At 38.4% G+C, this 20674-nt stretch overlaps 1 protein-coding gene across 4 annotated transcripts in view; it reads left to right on the forward strand.

Moving 5' to 3' along the window:
* Nucleotides 1-20674, forward strand: part of grb10b (growth factor receptor-bound protein 10b) — a 110889-nt gene that overhangs the window by 20650 nt on the left and 69565 nt on the right. For 2 of the 4 annotated variants that reach the window (XM_084384786.1, XM_084384787.1), the window contains exons 2-3: nt 4080-4192; nt 15578-15671. In XM_084384786.1, the coding sequence (XP_084240912.1) occupies nt 4142-4192; nt 15578-15671 (145 nt within the window). In that variant the 5' untranslated portion in view covers nt 4080-4141. The remainder of the gene's footprint in view (nt 1-4079; nt 4193-15577; nt 15672-20674) is intronic. The other 2 variants (XM_084384788.1, XM_084384789.1) reach the window with 1 other exon arrangement.

Genomic DNA, 20674 nt, shown 5'->3' on the forward strand with positions numbered 1-20674 from the left:
GATAATAGGATGAATAGCAGCATAAGCACTGCAGTTTCCAAATGAAATGAATACTAGTGGCAGTAAAACATCAGCAACTTGTATTCCTTTTTTATGATTAGAAGGGTATATTAATAAAGAATTTTTGCATGGTTCCTTGCACAGTACTATGTTATGACCTCAAAACTCTTAGTTCATGATTTGTAAACTACCGCATTTTTATGTTTGCATAACATAACCAGCTCCATACAGTATGTATGGATTTTCAGACATAGTTAACATGTTCAGTACGAGCACAAAAGTTTATTGAACCAACGTTTCGATGATAAGCCTTTATCAAGGTACCTTGACAAAGTGTGCAGTTGTATACCTTTTTCATAGAGATCTCTACCCTAACTTGCACTTCCAAAAGCTGTGCGTTTACTTGAATACCTTGTTAAAAAAAATACAAAAGATAACTTTGTGGTCTTCATTTTTTCCCACCCTTCATAAATGAGTTTTACACTTTTTCTCATACAATGTGCTGTATGATTGATTGGTGGTTTGTTTGATTGAACTGAGATAGGAAAGAGTCACTCTGTTCTTTTTTCTTATGGGGGTACAATGAATGAAAGAAAAATAAAATAAATCTTAAAGGGTTGGTTCACCATTTATTAATTATAATTGTTTACTCACACCCATGTTGTTCCAAAACTTCTATTCAGTTTTGGAACGCAAATGAAGATATTCTTAATATTCCCCACCTCATTTTGGTCCATCCATTGAAAGTCCATGCAACCAAAATTTACATGCTTCAAAAAGTTCATAAAGACATCGCAAAAATAAAACCGTTTGAATCAAAAAGTTTAATCCAAGTCTTCTGAAGAGACGTGATCACTTTATATGATAAACTGATTTCATGAACAACACACCAAGCAAACACATTTGACCATCCATTTACCATATTTGATGTGCTCTGTGTGTTGAATGTGTGTTGATGAATGTTTTTATGTGAATAGAAGCCTAAATTTAAATCAGTTCATCATATTTAAAGTGACCGTGCCTCTTCAGAAGACTTGGATTAAACCGCTTGTTTCACATAGATTACTTTTAAAATGTCTTTATGGACATTTTAAAGCATAAAAGTTTTTCCTGAGTTGACTTTCAATGAAAAAATTATATAAGAATAGCTTAATTTGTGTGTCAAAGATTAATAAAAAAGTCTAATGGGTTTGGAATGACATGGGGTGAGGGTGAGTAATTGATGGGTGAACTATCCCTTTAAGGTGTCTAAATATATGACTTTTGGTGAGTGGTGACAGCACCAATATACTTAATTGTATATGACAATTCAGTATCAGGTTCAATATTGCCTCATTCATAATTTCACATTTTTTTATTTGTAGTTTCTACCTCATATTACAAAAGACTTTTCTCCCTTTCTTGGAAATCAAAAGTCCATTGCAGACAGACCTCTGTTCCTCAACTTTCGTCTCTCTTTCGCATAAAAAGAACTAAAACTAAAGGGGCCCTCGCTATTCTTTCAGAGACAGATCCCTGCTGAGGTGTTGCTGGCTCCCCACTTCTCCTTTTTAGCTCTATGGCTGACTGAACCAGAGGCATTGAGAGATTGAGGAGTGCAATGCAGTGCTCAGCAAGCTTCTGAATACTGATTCTGAGTCAGACACATTGAATGAATTTAGATACCAAAAGAGTAGCTGTCGGACCTGCGTGGCCCAGAGGTCAATCACATGATTAACGGTGATGACATCATCCCCTGGGGCTGCCCACTCTTTTGTTGCAGGATTGGACACTGTGAAACGTGCAGACCTGACTCCATTATGTAATCCCAGGGGCTGAGAATTGGGCCTCTAAAATCAGCCCAAACTGCTGGGAAACTTAAAGTTTTTTTTTTTTTTAATTAACAAACTTTAAATATTTGGCAAGTACATCATAAAGCCATCTTCTAAAACATGTTTTTGCCTTTCCCTGAATCACTATGGTAAGCCTATAATAATGATTTATATTTTAAAGTGGTCTGGATACATTTCACAAGAAACTGCATATTTCCATCAATCGACCATGCATGTTTACGTCATATCTGCAAATAAATGAAAGAAGGTCAGGCTACTACTATATGCAGTGAAAAGTCTCATAGTAGCTTAAAGACACAGCAAAATTGAAATTAGCAAGCCAAAAGGTAAAGTGACAGTGCCTGTAATAAAAGACAAATCAACAAAGGCTTTAGCTTAGTTTAGTTAACATTTACCTGTAGTAATATGCTTCATCCATTAGATGCCCAAAAGTTAAAGGGTAACTGTCGCCAAAATGCAGCCTAGGGTCTTTTTGTTAATCCACACCTTTTCTTTAAAAGCATAATTAGAATGGAAACGCCACTTAAGTTTGACTGTATTTTCGTTTTCGGTCAAATTGCCTTTTGAATGGGAGTGCTTGGGGCACTTCTATAATTGCATCAAAAATCGCTATTTTTAAAACACTAAGAAGGCTCGACAAGTATCACCAGGGGCTCTACACATGAACTCAAGCATTGAGAACATTGTTTGTGTACACAGAGTTTACTAAAAAGAAAGATTTTGAACAACTCGCTGTAGCTGTGCCCGCCGGCATTTTGTCAGTCAAAAATAGTCGATCAATTCAGCCTGTTAAGAGATGCCAAGATTGGAGTTTTATGGTCCCTCTACTTAGTATTTGTTAATTGTGGCCACAGCATTTTGAACATATTGTAACCTCGATAAAGTGTACTGACAGAACCTTGCATATACCGGAAATCATTACAATAATCCAGTTGCAAACTTTTTCAAGATAATTTCTTGATAAAACTGATTGCAGTTTTCCAATCCTTCTTAACTGAAATAAAAAAATGTTAGCACCTCATTTATTTGACAGTCAAATTTGAGGTCTGCCAAAATTACAAAAACAAAATTACACGTAGATTAGTGACATTTTTATGCAGGATAAGAAGGCACTTTACTGGAGTACACTAATGCTTTTTTTGTCAAAAATTAAAATTTCTGTCTTTTTGTCTTTTAACATTAAGAAATTGTAATTCATCCAGCACTTCACATCCTCAAGCAAATACCACTGCATATCATTGGCATAACAGGGATATGAAATGCCATGCTTATTATATAGAGCAAAACAGCAACACGTAAAGGGAGAAAAGCGGCCCTAGAATAGAGCTCTGAGTTACCCCATACGTTATAGGAGCAGAGGAAGAATTATGATTCCCAATCTTTACTGTGAATGTTCTGGCCTCCAGGTAAGAGCACAGAACTAACATAAGGCCACTTCATTTAGTTCGACGTGCCACTCAAGGCACTCTAACAGAATGACATGATCCAGCATGTCAAAAGCTGCTCTTAAGTCTAACAAGACAAGGCCCCAGTTCCCATGTAAATCTGACACAGTTCCCATGGTCAACTTTTAATCAAATGTCATATTGCATCCTGATGAAGGCAGTGCTTTGACCAGTTCTGAAACATTATTGAAACTTATCCAGGATATTTATTCTCATAGAATTAGAAACAATTTAAACTTTATAGTTTATAGTTATCGTCCTTGGGGTGAACGGTCCTTGAAAGTGTAAAGTTATTTGCAAACTCCAGTTCATGTGTCTTCTAATGTTTCTATGACTTTTAAAGTTTCAAAATGGTGAAACAGCTAAATAAATACATGCATTTAAGCTTGCTAGACTACATAATCTTACCCTCTGAAAATAAGGTACCATTATATGAGTGAAAATATATAATTTTGGTCTCAGTGGAAATGTTCACTATTTGGAGCTCTGTATGATCTGTTTGTTTAACATGTTCATTCTCTCCTCACAATGCAAGTCAAGTTGCTTTCCCAGTGCCTTGGATTTAAAGAGGACAATCTAGAAATTGTTTTAGATACTGTAACTGCGTGGCTGTTGGTCAGCTTGGATTCTGTATTTCCCTCCTCTTATTCTTCTGTTGTTTACTGACCCCGTGTAACTATTTGGGTTAAGAAGTGCTCTGTGCTATATTGGTAGTTGACACTTAGACTAAACTAAGAAAGAGATAGCTTTTTTACCTTGAAGAAACATTTGATGTAACATTTTTGTTTTGGTTTAATTTCAGACTCTTTTCTCATTTATCTGAGGTGGATGTGATATCCAAGAGAGACATTACAGAACTGTATCATGGCTGTGGCCGGATGTCCGGATTATTTTCTACACCATCCAAATTACCAGGTAAATGATTGTTTGTGCTTTTCTTATTACATTATTTACCCTGCCTCTACATTATTGTAACATTTCCTTTTTTTCAAACACACTAAATAATCTGCCCTAGCCTTTAAACATAAACTGGAAAATGCAGCCAGATTACAGCTATACTAAAATGTTCATGCAGTGTCAGGCAGTTTTCCTTTAGTATCCGCTTTGGTATTTACTTATTTAAAGTAATTAGTAACTACACTAAAACTACTAGTCAAACCTATATGCTAACACTGGCCAAATATCCTTGATGTAATGTTGTAAGTAGTATTATTTACTAAAGAAGAAGAAATTATTTAATTCTAATGTTAGTGGACTGTTTAGGGCATTTTGTTCAAAGCTGCCCTTTCCTGACTTGGGATATATCCAAGCATGAATTTAAATACATGCATAACCTACACATCAAGACAGGCTGTACTATATTGTGAATATAGTCACAGCTTTTTATAAAATTTGTATGTATTTTTTTTTTATTTTTTATTATCTTGGGCATCTTCTATAACCTATTGGGCCATATTTTAACGATCTGAAACGCAAATATCAAGCGCGAAACGCAAGTAACTTTGTGGGTGGGTCTTGGGCGCTGTTGCTATTATACCGGCGGGATAAATGACTCTTGCGCCCGACGCAAATCTAAAATGGGTTGGTCTGAAGTAGCTTCATTATTCATAGGTGTGGTTTGGGCGTAACGTGAAATAAACCAATCAGAGCGACATCTCACATTCCCTTTAAGAGCAGGCACGCTTGTTCTATGGCGGATTGCTATTATAATGGCGGATTTGCCAGGCGCACGCCAGCAGTGGTTCACAGCCGAGGAGACCGACGTTCTCGTCAGGGCTGTAAAACACAGAGAAGTGACATTGGGGATGGGAAAAACCCACCCAAATTAACTTCGGTTAAACAGGCGTATGATAATTTGGGTAAATGTGTAAGCTAGATTTATGCGTTTATAATAAACTGTCTATCTATCTATCTATCTATCTATCTATCTATTGTAATAATGTATGATTTGCAAAAATGAAAACTGCTGCTTCTGTGTAGATGAGAGAATTAAAGTGTATGCGCATTGTGCACACGCTACATTGATTATGGCCAAGCATGCGCCCTTAAAATAGCATCTGAATAACATGCGCAACGCATGTAGAATTGTTTTCTAAACCTGCAAAATAGCATCAGGGAACATTTGGGCCGGAACACGCCTCCTCTTTGCGCTGAACCGCCCCGGGGAGCGCAAGTGTATTTCCTAGTTTACCAACGTGCGTCTGTGGAGGGAAAAGTCTGCTGTGTGCGGGTGCAAAATAGGAATGATACATGCGTCGGTGTACAAAGTCAATTGCGCTGGGTGCAAGATAGGGCCCATAGTCCCTTATCATATATGTGCTGCACAGTGATATACACAGTAGTTTGATGAACAGGTGTTTTACACCATAGCTGTTGATATATCAATTATTTTATCATGCCTTGAATACTGTATTGATCAGCAGAAAACCAAAAATATTCTGTAAAAACTAATAGTTGATTTGCTCAAGGAAGTTTTGTATATTTTTTGAGAGCATGTGAGAGTAGGATTAAGTGGAGGGCTTCTGTGTATTTTGAATGTATCTGTCATGAGCAGTAGATTCTGAGTCTGAGCATGAATGAAAACGGGGTTGCAGTGAATGGCCATTGCACCAGTATGCATTCATTTGGGCTGAGCGCATTTGATTCACATAGTGTAACTAACCTGACGTAAAAGCATCTACATTCTAGCTACATTCAGTGAAGTAGCTGGCCAGTTTTGAAGGGCTCTCATCGGTTGGCACTGTTTAAAGTGCATCCATGTGCAGCAGTTCAAAACCAACTGGGAAATATCAATCAGGCAAATCACCCCGTAGAGATCTGGCATTAGTGCAGCTTGATTATAAGATATTCTGGGGGACACCCACTGTCTTGCAAAATACCCAGACACTCTGATATGGAATTAGCTTGTCCTTTTAATTAAGTCAAAGAATGTATATTTCCCTCAGTCACGTTCGACGGCCTTGGTGGCTCGCTGACTCATTCGGACTATCAGACTCGGCTTTTGCGATTCAGTTTTACAGCCCTTACTTCATTGTACCCAAGAAAGGCGGTGGGTTTCAACCAATCTTGGACCTGCGTGTCCTGAAGCAGACCCTTCACTAGCTCCGATTCAAGATGTTAACTCAAGATGTTAGATGTTACTCATTTTCGAATGCATTTGGCCCCAAGATTGGTTTGCAGCGATCGATTGAGAGGAGTACTTTCATGTCTTGATTATCCCTCTACACAGACCGTTTCTACGTTTTGCGTTCAAGGGGTGAGCATATCAGTACAAGGTCCTCCCCTTCGGGCTGTCCCTGTTGCCTCGCGTCTTCACGAAAGTTGTGGAGTCGACCCTTGTCTCTCTGAGGGAGCACGGCGTTCGAATCCTCAACTACCTTGGCGACTGGCTCATCCTGGCCCACTCGCGAAAGCAGTTGTGCGAACACAGGGACTTGGTGCTCAGGCATCTCAGCCATCTGGGGCTTCGGGTCAACTGGGAAAAGAGCAAACTCTCCCCCGTACAGAGAATCTCTTTTCTCAGTCTGGAGGTGGACTCGGTCAACATGACAGCACGTCTCATGAACGAATGTGCTCAGTCGGTGCTGAACTGCCTGAATTCTTTCAGAGGCAGGGCAGCGGTTCCACTGAAACTGTTTCAGAGGCTCTTTGGGCATATGGCATCCGCAGCTGCAGCCACAGTCACGCCACTCAGGTTACTTCATCAGGTTGCTGACTGCAGTCAGCACTGGCTACACGACCGAGTCCCGAGATGGGCATGGCATCATGGCACACACTAGGTGGCAATCACCCCTGTCGCCAAACCTTCAGTCTGCGGACAGACTTTGCTTCTCTACAGGCAGGAGTTCCCCTAGAACAAGTGTCCAGGCATGTTGTTGTCTCAACAGATGCCTCCACCAGTGGCTGGTGTGCCATGTGCAACGGGCATGCAGCCTCGGGCTCCTGGACAGGACCTCGACTGCCTTGAGTTTCTAGCCATATGTGTTGCTCTGTGCCGTTTCAGATCGCTGCTACAGGGCAAGCATGTGCTGGTCCAGACAGACAACACTGTGACCGTTGTGCACATCAACCATCAGGGTTGTCTACGCTTCCGTCGCATGTCACAACTCGCCCGCCATCAGGAGTCAGAAGCATCGGAGGTCGCTTTGCACCATTCACATTCCAAACATGCTCAATTGTGCAGCCAAAGAGCTCTCAAGACAGCCGATGCTCCCGGGAGAATGGAATGCTCCCTATTGACTTCTCCCTAGCTAGGCACTGGATCTACCACAGAGACCTTCGACATGTAGCACTGCTCTAATGGTCAGTCCATATGTGTAATTTCCACATGTTAATTTCCACCTCCCTACGGGCAGGATGTGGTCTCCGTAGCATCCCTTTCTGTCTAGAATAGGCACACATTCTCAGTGTTATCCAAATAGTCTAATTGTGTAAGAAGGAACAGAAGTGATTGACCCTCTCTGCTTTAAAGCCCTGTCCCTTCTCCGCCCCAGCAGGTGTTGGGGAATTAGGCGGCTTACACGGGGCACTGGAAGGGGCATCAAATGTGGCGTTTTATTAGGGATCCCAATTCGTCAGTTCACTTCCGACGTAACGTTGAATGTGACTGACTGATAGGGAACGACTAGGAGGGAGGAGGGAACAGAGACGTTATGTCCCATCTCCGCAATTGCTGTGCCACCGCTGAACGGCCGGGACACACGTCAAAATTGCGATTGTTAACTCATGATTTCTGTTCTGTCTGTGCGCACCAATCTTGCACTTCTATCTACCGTACTCCTCAACCAGACCACCTAGAGACTTCGGGTTTTCGGCATTATGTTAAGGAAGGTCTAATCTCGGGAACGCACAAAAAAAATCCAGGAAAAGATTTGGGATTTCCTGGAAATTCCAGAAAAAAATCTGTTTTTTGCAAATTTCTCGGCAACCATAATAGCTATCGAGTTGAAACAAATTGCAATCGATAGCTTCTAAAATGTACAATAATATTAGAAAAAAAGATTTGATCAAAAATCTTTCCTTTATGCTTCAAAAATAGAATTTTGAGTGTTGTGATCCCATGATGTGAGAAAATTGCGCTAAAACACTCACTGAGTTTTTATTTCTTGTTTTTAAAAATGGCCAATTCTTTACCTGGGATATATCAAAGCATTTAAATGAGACAATAGCCTTTATTATTTTACCCTTATTGGGCCTGTCAAAATGTAATGTACAAAGAGTAAAAAACACATTCCTTAAATAATTGTGTGAAAATTGCAATCCAGGCTAATTGGAAATTCACCATTTCTGAAAAATGACATTATTCTTGCATGTTTTGCTACACTTTCAAAGTGAAATGTCCAGTGAGTGGCACTAAAAGCATGTTCAGTTTTACCCAGATAAACGTGAATCTTATATTGGTTGTTGTATGTATCGTGGCAGTTCAGAAATTAAAAGTTCACTGAATGGTGCTAAAAAGTTCATTCTTTATCTCATTTAAAAAATAATGTAGCACCTACTCTAAACCATACCCAATAGTGAAAAGAAAATAGGAGATAAACATTTGCTGAAGCGACCATGCCATTTTAGCTTGCTTCTACTTTGAGCTCTTTTATCTCTCACACTGGGGTTGAATAAAGACGGAACAGTGCTGGATCTATTTGCAAGCAGTACGTAATCAAAATTAATTCAGCAACACGCTTAGGCTATACAGGAAACAGAACAACCACAATAGAGACAAGATCTGACAAAGAACAACAAGATCTGACAAAGAACAACAAGATCTGACAAAGAACAACAAGATCTGACAAAGAACAACAAGATCTGACAAAGAACAACTGAATGAACACTATAGAAAAAAACACTAGGGACCAAACAAGATAATTAACAAGACACAGGTGTAACTGTCACTAGTGTTCATTTCAGCTGGAAGCTGCATTGAATTGTATGTATATGTACGTTTTTGGAGTTTTGCAAAAATGTAGGTGCACATTTTGGAAAAACAAATTACAACCGCCCCAGTTGTAAAGTAATTGCACCAAAACCAACCATTTTGCTCCTAAAAAATGTTAGTGTAATTGTTTAACAACAGTCAGTGTCAGTGAAGATCATGCTTGTGATGAAATATGAGAAGTTATGTGTGAAGAAAACAAAGGAAAATGTATGTGAATATCACTTCTAATTTGAATGTCATAAAAAAGTTGAAATTTGGTCAAATAATTGTATTTTCATTTATAATTTATTATAATATAAATTATATTTAAACACAAATGTAGAATACATAAAGATGTAATTCCCACCACCATCATTTCCATCACAAATTAATTATAATTTGAGAAGTATGTTCATGGTGGTTCAGGGAGAAAAAATAAAAACAAAAATGAGAGAATTCATGTGTCTCATTCATGTGTTAGACATGTCAAATAATCTAGAGTTTGAAAAGAGAATTTTAAGAGAGTTTAATACCTAAAAGCCCACCAAACGTGCCCATAGTTATAGTCATAGTTAAACCTATAGGCTATGTGAAATTATGTTTTATTAACAAAGCTCGGGAGGTTCAGATAATTTACCTAATCAGTGCGAGAGGAGGGATATATTTAGAGACGACTTACCTCTGTTCCACAACAGTTTTCCCAGCATCCCTCCTCCACTCCAACTCCTCACTCTTGATTATTACCATTCCAGCCAGGGATGGGGAGAGGGAGAATACTCTGGGTACGGGCCAAATTCCGAGCTTGGAGCCCTCTCCTCGGACAGCACACCAAATATGCAAATGTTATACTATATCTGATTGTATGTAAGTGTGAACCTATGAAAGAGAGGTCTTGCAAACTAAACCACTAAGATTTTCTTCTTTTTTTATGTATTTGGGAGGTGGAGGAATGGTAGATGCTTTTAGATACTGGTAAATAAAATGCCCTCAGCATCTGTCGGTGCCTGTGTAAGTCTGGTAAGTCTGGGCCGGGCTCCAGGCTTGGCTAATACAGGGGAACTGGAGGCCTGCCACAGCACTTCGAGGAAAGCTCCCTAACTACTGTTTTAAAGGAACTGCTGAACTGGCTTTTATTGAGCTGTGCCTCTCGCCTTTGTGCTCTCAATTAAGGTGATGAGCTAATGTTTGAATTGCTCTGAAAGTGTAAGCCCCTACTTTCAGGATCTTCATTAAGCGTGTGTGGGTGTGAATTGAATAAAAATGTACAGCTAAAGGGAGTGTTACGCTAATGTACTCAGTTTTCCTGAGCATCCATAATTAAAGAGGTCTTGATATAATAACCTAATAAATCAAATATGGCTTGCAAATTAAATTGAAATGGAGAATATCAAGCAAAATGTGGAGGCAGCTTTTGAATGTCATATGCAATCTGTTTCATTTTCTGTGAAAGTTAGAAGTATGCAAGTTTGGCGTAAGTTGTGAAACTGTGTTTTCTTAGCTTAGTGTAAGAGGATGTTATTGGTCATAGCAACATGACTTTTGCCAATTGAAGATGAACTAATCCAGAAATGTGGGTTAGTCATTAGCCTACCAGCCATATTGTATTTTTTCCTCAGACTGCTTTAGCCATTAAAGTGCCTGTTGTTGGAGCATATTAGTATTTCAAGAGCTGTAAATCCTTTCACCCTGAGTTTTATAGGTGTTTTTAGAGTGAATTAAGACAATATGGTTCCAAGTTCCTTGAAGTCAATATTCCTCTTCTTGGTATTTCTAAGAGCTTGAGGATTCAGTATCAAGGTCTTTTATGTTGTTGTCTTTCAGACACTTCCAGATGTTTTTTCTGAATTGAAGTAAAGGATTTGAGAACCTGGTGGGCCTGGTATATGCAAAGACATTATTGTAATATTACTTTGATTCTCAAGAAGAACTTTTTATTTCTCAACTTTTATTCTCTTTTTTTTTCTTATGCCTTAATGCTGATATACATATAAAACATTAGATGTACTGTACACTGTAAACAATTTCTAACCCTCCCAAATCAAAAATTTCAAGTGACCGATAACATCTAAATTTTTCAATTGGCCCAAGTGAAATTCTGTAAATTATAAAATTAAATGTACAGATTTTCTCTTGGGCCAATTGAAATTTACAGAATTTCACTTGGGCCAAATGAAAAATTTAGATGTTATCGGTCACTTGAAATTTTTGATTTGGGAGGGTTAGAAATTTTTTACAGTGTATATTACCATTCATAAGTTTTGGCTCAGTAAGATTTTTTTTTTAAAGAAATTAATACATGTATTAAGTGAGGTTGCGTTGAATTAATCAAAAGTGACAGTAAAGATCTTTACATTGTTACAAAAAACTTTTGAACTTTCTTTTAAACTTTCTAATTATCAAAGAATTCAGAAAAAAATAAACATTCTAGAAACATAATAAGCATATTGGGACAATTTCTGAGACTTAAGACTTAAGTAATAGCTGCTGAAAATTTAGCTTTACCATTACAAGAATAAATTACCTATTAAAATCTATATAAAATAGAAAACAGGTATTTTAAAATGTAGTAAGATTTCACAATATTACTGTTTTTTTATGTATTTTTAACCAAAGAAATGCAGCCTTGGTGAGCATTCAAATATTAAGACATTTTAATGACCCATGATTCTTGAACAGTAATGTAAATCTGTATGACTCTATAATGAGCCAGTTCCTCTTGTATTTAAAATGTATGCCACAACTTATACACCTAACAGACCAATGTACATTTGCATTTGAGTAAATTACTTTATGAATGTGGGTCTGTTTTCACAGTGTAATCCATCCTGTCAGAGGAATTCACGATAGCTTGGCCGTCTGAGGATAAGCAGGGCTAAAATATCGACTGCATTATATTAATAACACAGGTTTAAAGGATAACCAAGTCAGTACATTACATGCTGCTTGACATAGCCATGTTTATCGACTATGTTATGAACCTTATGCTTTAGATTATACAGCAGGTAAAGCCAAGTCAGGTCGCATAGGAGATCTATGAACCTTAATAAACACCTCATGGATATGCATCCACGTGTTAGCAGAAACTTGATCTATGTACAACATCACATGGAGGGTTCTTACTTTACGTCACATGTGTGTTTGGGGATAAATGAATCATAGCATCCTTGAATAGTTCCCTTAAAAGATGCAGGCCTATGTTTTTTTTCTTCACACATCACATTTCTTATGTTTGATATAAAGATTGCTCTTCACTAAAACCGAAGTCATCTTGATAATTAAGTACTCAAAATTCAGAAAGAAAAAATAAACCCTCGACTGCTACAGTCATAATTTGAGTAAAAAAAATAAATAGCATTTTCTTTAAATATCCAAATTATTTATTAGTTATTTTGTAGATTATCATACTTCAATAAATCGAAAAAAAAAAAACCATGGTATTTGGTTTTTGATTTAATTTTATTTATCATTGAAATGCTATCTGAAAAGTAGCAGAGCCAAATTATGATTGGTAAATGGTAAAGTTTTATTTCACCTCATATATATTTGATAAAATTGTGGAAACGTTTCTATGACATTTAACATTATGTCATAGCTTTACAGTTCTTTTATTTGAACTGATCAACTTTTTCAAGATGTCTGAGAAAGTTCTGTAAAGTCAGCAAAGAATAGTCCCAGACAAACTTAAAGTGTGATATTAGAGGTCTTATCTCTGTCTGGGCCTTCCACAGTGGCTTCCCTCAGTACCAGTATGGGTGGAACTTAGAACGGATCAGTCTCACTCGACTAGCTAGAACCCCTACACATATACAGTCTTTTTGCCCTTAAGAACATTTCAGTCTTTTAATGCTTATGTCCAGGGGCATTGCTTTAGGATTAACCGTCAGACTGCAGGAGACCAAAGAAGAGACTAGAATGCCTTGTATGTTCAAAGACTCATTAGAAACATCCTGATAACTCTCACAGAACACAAGATGGATTGGCCAAGCCAATCTGCTCCAAGCCGATCTGATGCATCAGTGCTGAAATAAAAAATAAACAGTTTTATACACATTATATCAATACAGTAGGAATTTGTATAGTGTATAAATACTTTTGTAGAATAAATATGAAGAACAAATATCTTAGACAGCTGTGATGTGTATGAGCATACAACAGTAATTATTTTAGAATATTCAGAAATGAATGAAAATGGTGATTCTTCTCGAATCTTTTGGATTCCGTGTTAAACCAGTAATGTGAATGTTGATGCTGGTAATGCATTCTTCAGATAGGATTTCCACGATTAGTGATAAAATAAAGGAATCGGTTCACTCATTCAGTAAGCATTTGCTAAAGGTATTTGATGTTGTTTTATAATGCTCAAGTACAATGCCTGCTATCACTGTAAAGCTTCTTTGAACCAGTCTATATTGTAAAAAGCGCTTTATAAATAAAGGTGACTTGACTCAAGTTGTTGGTTTTATTGTATATTGTTTTCAACAACATTTGTTCAAAGACCACCATCAACATTCAAAATTCCTAATGATATGGCAGTATTTAGGATAAACTAGTATGATATCCAGATTCAGTATTGTTGCAAATTTACACAATGTCGCTTAGCTTCGCTACCAGCCCGTTCTCATCCCAAGGCGTCATATACTGACGCTTTTGACATTTCGTCTACATCGAACGCACATGGCACCCTTTAGCGTCAATATGAGACGCAGATAGAAATGGGCCAGAAGGCGCCTCCTAGCGGTCTAACCCTACCCCTACTCCAGACCTAAACCTACCCATAACCGAACAAAGCTCTGTGCGTGTCATATTGATGCTAAAGGGTGCCATGTGCGTTCGATGTAGACGAAATGTCAAAAGCGTCAGTATATGACGCCCTAGGATGAGAATGCGTTGGAAGTACATATGAAGTGGCCAATTGCACAAGATGTGTTCTGGGATTATAATTAGTGGTGCATGGCAAGTATCAACATTTTTCACATAAACTTCAGCGCATAACTCATCCCGCACTGTGCTATGGACATAAATGATACCTCAAATCGTTTGGTCATTTTAGGAGAGATATGATGTTACTGTAATCAAAGGATTTTCATGGAGAAGAATGGGAGAATGATATTTAGATGTTTATCTGCATCAAGATATTGACCAAATGTATTTGAAAAAAATGTCAACAACAGGTCCGTTTGCATTCAACAAAGTGATGATGTGTGTGGCATCCATTAACACATAAACACATTTACATAAGAAAACAAAACAATCTTGCTCTGGTTCTGGAACATTGTACATAGCATTCAGAAGCCATAAAACTACTGACGCTCTACAGCCACATCACAGCCAGATTATGGGTTTGTGGTCTCGCTCTGAGAACCATCTCTAAATACGAGAGTGCCACAAGACATTCTGTTCCCAGCTCGTGCTGTGAAAGCTCCAATCAGCGCTGAAAGAGATATCCCACAATCCTTGATCCTACTGCACTCAAACCAAGCTTTTTGTTTTTTGTACGCCATCCAAGAGTTCAAAGTGTTCCCCTCTGGTGAGACAGCAGGGAGCTCTGTTATGGAAAGGAATGAGTTTTTGAATCCACTGCCACCTGTAGTTTACACACGGAGAACGTGGCTCCCAGCTGCCAGTTGCTTTAGATCTTGTTCCGTGAATACAATGGCACAGTTTCAGCTGATCACATGACAGGGCCGCGTCTGACCGATGCTGTTTTTCTCATAGCCTGTAAACACGCCCGTGACCCTCCCCAATTACAGCAGGGGGGCATCTGAGGACAAGGAGAGGGCCTCCTAACGTCTCTTTCATCACATATTGGGCAATTGCATCATGGACGTTCCCTTTGCTGAAAGAGTACGGGAGAATTTTTATGCATAGACAAACACGTAATGCCCCTTAAGACACGTCTGACATGGATACAGCTGTCTGATATTGTATGTGCACTGTATTTAATCAGTATTTTTGTCTTGTTTTCTAGTAAACAAATGTATTTCTTTATTTAAAATTGTGTTAGATAATGTATATTTTTTTAAACATAAACCTAGAAAAAGCATTATGCTAAACATTGAGATAAAAAAATCTGTTTAATTTAAGCTATACATAACAGCTAAATGTTCCTTGTTTTAATGATGTTTAGATATTTTACTGGAAGAAAAGGACCAAAATACTGATTAACAAAAAGTTTTTCACTGCACGATGAGATTCATAGATTCATTTTGGAGGGACTGAGTTTTTTTCCAGGAATGTTCTGTCAAACTTACAAAACTAAACTGATTTATTCCTTTATGGACAATAAAAATAGTTCCAATGTGTGTGGTTGAGTGTGTGTATGTGAGGGAGTGGTGTGATGTCAAAAAATGCTTTTAGCATGACGACTTTATTGGCTTATGTCTCTGCAGGATAATGTAGAACGAGCTGCCAATCACAGACAGGCAGATATGATTGGACCAAGCTTTCAGCAGTCAACCAATCAGAATTCACCCAGCCATCAAGGTCAGTAAATTAAGAATTTGCATGTGCACTTCATAAATTTCTTAAAATTAGATGTCCTGGCTCCGATATTTGTAATGACAGTAAACAAAATTGTGGTTATGGTGTTTTTTTTTTTTCTTTGTTCTTAATATCCAAAACAGAAATAAAGAGTTTCTAATAGATTTGCGGAATTGCTCATGGTTTAATAACAAGTGTATATGTGTGTGCATACTTGATTATGGGCGGGGGCCGTCTGTCTCACACACTTGGACTTGAGTTGGGGCTGTCTGTCGTAGATGCCTTTTATGGTTGGAGACTTGCTCATTAAGTTCAAACTGGGATCTATATTCAGGCCTCTTCCGCTGTAAACACTCCTGCAGTTCAAAGGTTTGATTTGTAAAGACACAGGGTGCCACTCATTAAGCCGCCAACCTAATTGTGCCATACAAAAATACAGAGGCATGATATTTGGAGCATGAGATTTAAGCACAATATCGCCTCAGCATGGGAGGTAGAGCCTGAAGTTTTTTTTTTCTTTTTTTTTTTTCTGAAAGTCTGATGCTGTCATTGAAGTAAATGGAGCAGAAGTACGCTGTGAATCCTCAAAGCTGTAACTACACTAATAGTTGTAATAATTTAATACCCCTTAATATTTAATATGTCCAGTGGTCTTTGTCGAACACAGTTGCTTTATTTTCTGTTGGTTTATGGATTTTTTAAACATGGTTCTGTAAACATTTATTCAGACTATTAACTGACACTATTATCATATCTAAATGGATGAATGAATGAAAAAAACTAGAACAAAATAGCAAAGCATGTTCCCATGCCTGTTCTTTGACCCTGCCATTTTCATACTCCATTGAAAACAACAAACTGTGACAACAAAGGTCTTATTTTGGGATGCTGGAATGCAGCTAAGAATAGATAAGAAGCATTTGTTCGTCAAATCTCAGATTGAGGCCAGAAATATTTGTTGCTGCATCGAAATCCTGCATGACGTTTACAGCTAAAGACTCTCACATACTTATATTCTTATAATAGAGTTAAGGACCCCACTCTATTATTTGTTAGTTATGAAACTTATTGAAACTGAGGCGCTTGGTAGAATTTGACATTGTATGTTTTCAGCACAAATGGTTTACATTTGATGGGTCTATGTAAATGTATTGCTTTTTTGGGATCGTGTGGAGTCTTTCCTTGTTCCTCTCTCAGGAAAGGAGCATTCAAAACTGAATTGCTTTAAAGTTACATTATAAATGAAATTACATTATCATATTTTGTAGAACTGAAAGTTTTATGCAACTTGCATTTTTAGTAAGAATGTATGTATGGATTTTATTGGAATTTTGGAATTTCAGGACCATGGATTTTCAGGTCGGTATAATCTCTATTGTCAGATTATGTTTATCAGTAATAATTCACTTGGGCACAGATGTATTTCACTGCAAAAAGGAGTTAGCATTGCCTTGTATCCTACCATTTGAATATTTATAAATACTCTCTGCTGTCATATGGAGTGAAATAATATATCCATATGAATATGATTGGTACTTCCCTTTGGTCGGACAGAAATTCTGACCATAGAGATTGATCATTATATATATTGAACAGACAACCCCATCATGGCACGGGCAGCTCTTGCCAGAATAAGCTGGGATATTCAGAAGAGTTCATGCTTCATGCCAGTAATCAAAAATCTGACTTTAGCCCTATTCGCACGGGATAAGTATTACCTGGTGACCTCTAGTCCTTTGTAATAATTGCGGAGGTTGTCTGTGATCTTAATCCTGTGCGAATCGGCCATGTCTGTAATTTGTAAAGTAAAAATTCCCCCGCAAATGACCTACCATATTTCGCTGAACATATTAGTCCTGTGCGAATTGGCATCTCTGTGATTTGGCGGGGTAGTTTATAATTTTGTTTCCTGTGCGCTTTTTTATCCATCTTTCGCGAAGAATGGAGGCTGCGTTTGAGTGTTTTGATAGTATTTTGGGTGCTGGGTCATATCGCTATACACCATACAACTATACAATTTGCAGAAAGAGAAAGCTGAAAACCATGATTAAATGGAGATGAATGACATGTATAGCAGCATGCGGTAAGGAACATGTTTATGATATATCATACAGCTAGACCTATAATAACGACAAGACATTTCCAAGCAATAGCCTATTGACATCATATCCGGGATAAGTCAGTAAATTTGAGTAAAATCACAGGCTTCGCTATCCTGTGCGAATGCGCCACACTAAATCCAGATGTGGGGGGGTAATTTCTAAATCACACGAGGTCCCCAGATAATACTAATCCTGTGCTAATAGGGCTTAAGTGTAACTACACCAGAAGTGACTGTCCTGTCCTGCTTTAAAAGCTAAATGAAAAATGTGTAAAAACCAGTAACAATATTGACTTAAATCTATATTAATATAGGTTTAATATATAAAACCTACTTTAATTATATAAAACTTAAACCTTAAACCCAAAAGTGATAAAACGCCACATTGACTTTGAATTCAACTTTGCTGTCAAGTTGTTTATCTATAATTGGATATAAGGCAAATATCTATGTATGTATATTTGTATATTTATCAGGTTTTCTGGAAGAAAAGACTCAAAAGCAGATAGATGCTAAACTTAGATTTTATAAGAACTTCCAACAAAAGACTTGGGCAAGCCACCTGGCTCTGAGCCAACTCAAAGAGGGGCAAATTAGAAGAGGTCAGACTGACATGGATCAGGCCAGAGAAACCGTCTGTACAGCGATTAGATCCATACGGGAGACGAGAGAAGAGTCGGACAGGCAAGAAGGGCATTACTAGGTGGACAACAGCATAGACTGGGTACTAAGGTTAGTGCCGAGCAAAAATCAAACACGGGTATACAGTCCAACAATGTAATCAGCACCAAGGGATAATCCACGGACCAGAACCAATGATGAGTACAAGAGTCTGCACAGGGATAGGCAGTCTGTTGTGTTCTGGCGGGACTGGGAACCACAGCACTAACTGGGCAGAGGACAGAGATGTAAGTGCAACAAAAACTAAACCAACAGACAAGACCAATAAACTTGACAAGACTAAGAGAGATGCACATGTAAACGTGAAAGGCACAAAACACACTGACAAAAATCAAGGAGAGAGTAGAAACAGCTTTTGAGACAATAAAAAAGGGGCATGGGAGAACAGAAGACAGGTTTGACATGGGAGACATGAAAGACAGGGTGGACACAACAGAGGTAGTGGAGTAGCCGAAGCTGCACTGCTGCCGGACTGATAACTAGCAATGGTGTATATGGCCACAGATGTACCTGGGCGCCACCCCCTGAGGGTAGTCTGCAGTTCTTTCAGTGCATCCCCTGTACTGGACCAGCACTTCCATGCCCCTACTCACGGAGGTGGCAGCACTGGATGAAAGCCTGAACCGAGGAAATAGCAGCTTCGGTACCCTGGGAAGAGAACAGAGGAGGTTGATAACCCAAGCAACACATGAATGGGAAGAGCCCAGTCGAGGACACCAGCAATGAGTTGTAAGCATACTTAGCCCACGTCAGCTGCTGACTAAAAGTATACGAGTTATGGGAGTCCAGGCATTGCAGCATCCACTTGAGATCCTGCACTCTCGGTTTGGCTATTGGGCTGTTGATTAAATCAGGAGGACATATCAAATATATCCCAGATTCCTGTGATCAGTCCACACAACGAAAGGAATCGCCAAAATAGAAATGCCACTCGCCAGACCTCCCTTCACACTGATGATCACTGGCTTTTACAAGACAAGAAACATCAAGATGAACTTGACCATGGCAGTAAAGACAGAAATCTTTTTTGAGACTTCATTGTTTATCCTGCATGGGCTACGGCTTGTCATGTGGTTCGGGTGTTCAAGGAACGGAGGAGGTGCAGAGGGTTCAGCCCACAACCTGCTGGAGAAACCTTGGACTCTGCTCTTAGCTCCATGCGGCAGTCAAGACAGACGCCAAGGTCGATCAAATCGTCCAAGTGCTCTGGGGGGGGTTGCAGGTATAGATGTCATCCTTGAGTTCCTCAATGAGCTCATTCTGGAAGCTTTTGAATAAGTTAATAGAAAATGAGCATTTGTCAATGACCCCTTTACTTGAATTCACTTATATAGAAATAATGAATGGTTGAATGAAAAAAGGAATGAATAAATGGATGGATGAATGAGGTATTTATATAGCACTTTACTATGTACTACTGTACATCCAGAGTACATTGTAATCATATCAGGGATCTCTCCTCAACCACCACCAGTGTGCAGCATCCACCTGATGATGCGACAAAAGCCACAGTACAATGGGGCCAGTGCGCTTATTACACACCGGCTATAGGTGGAGAGGAGAGAGTGTGATAAAGCTAAATCAAAGGATGGGGATTATTAGGAGACCATGATTAATAAACGGCCAATGGAGAGAATGTGGCCAGGACACCGGTTATACACCCTTACTCTTAACAAGAAGTGTCATGGGATTTTTAATGACCACAGAGAGTCAGGACCTTGGCTTAACATCTCAGCCGAAGAGTTTTATATGATACACAGCCACGTCCGCAACAAAATATGAAAGGTGTTTTAGCTTTGTTTTAAATGTTACAGGGGTTTTTTCTGTGCTAACTATGCATGATTATATGGTTATTTGCATTTTATTATTTGTGTTTAAAAACCTCAACCATGAGACCAGTGATCTTAAAAAAATAATTCACCCAAAAATGTAAATTCTGTCAACATTTACTCCCTTTCATGTAATTCTAAAACTGTATGATTTTATTTCTTCTGCAGAAAATAAATAACATATTTTGATAAATGTCTCCACAAAAAAATCTTTGGTTGCCAGTATTCTTCAATTGATCTTCTTTTGCCTTCTGCAGAAGAAACAAAGTCATACAGTTTTGAGTAAATGATAGAATTTTGATGAACTATCATGTTAATTAATTGCTAGTTGAGATATTTACTAGTTCTGGGTTCGAAACTGGAAGGCTGGATCGGACCACTGCAGAGTTATTCAA

This window comes from Rutilus rutilus (genome assembly GCF_951802725.1).
Source record: "Rutilus rutilus genome assembly, chromosome: 17".
In the NCBI taxonomy this organism is placed as follows: domain Eukaryota; kingdom Metazoa; phylum Chordata; class Actinopteri; order Cypriniformes; family Leuciscidae; genus Rutilus; species Rutilus rutilus.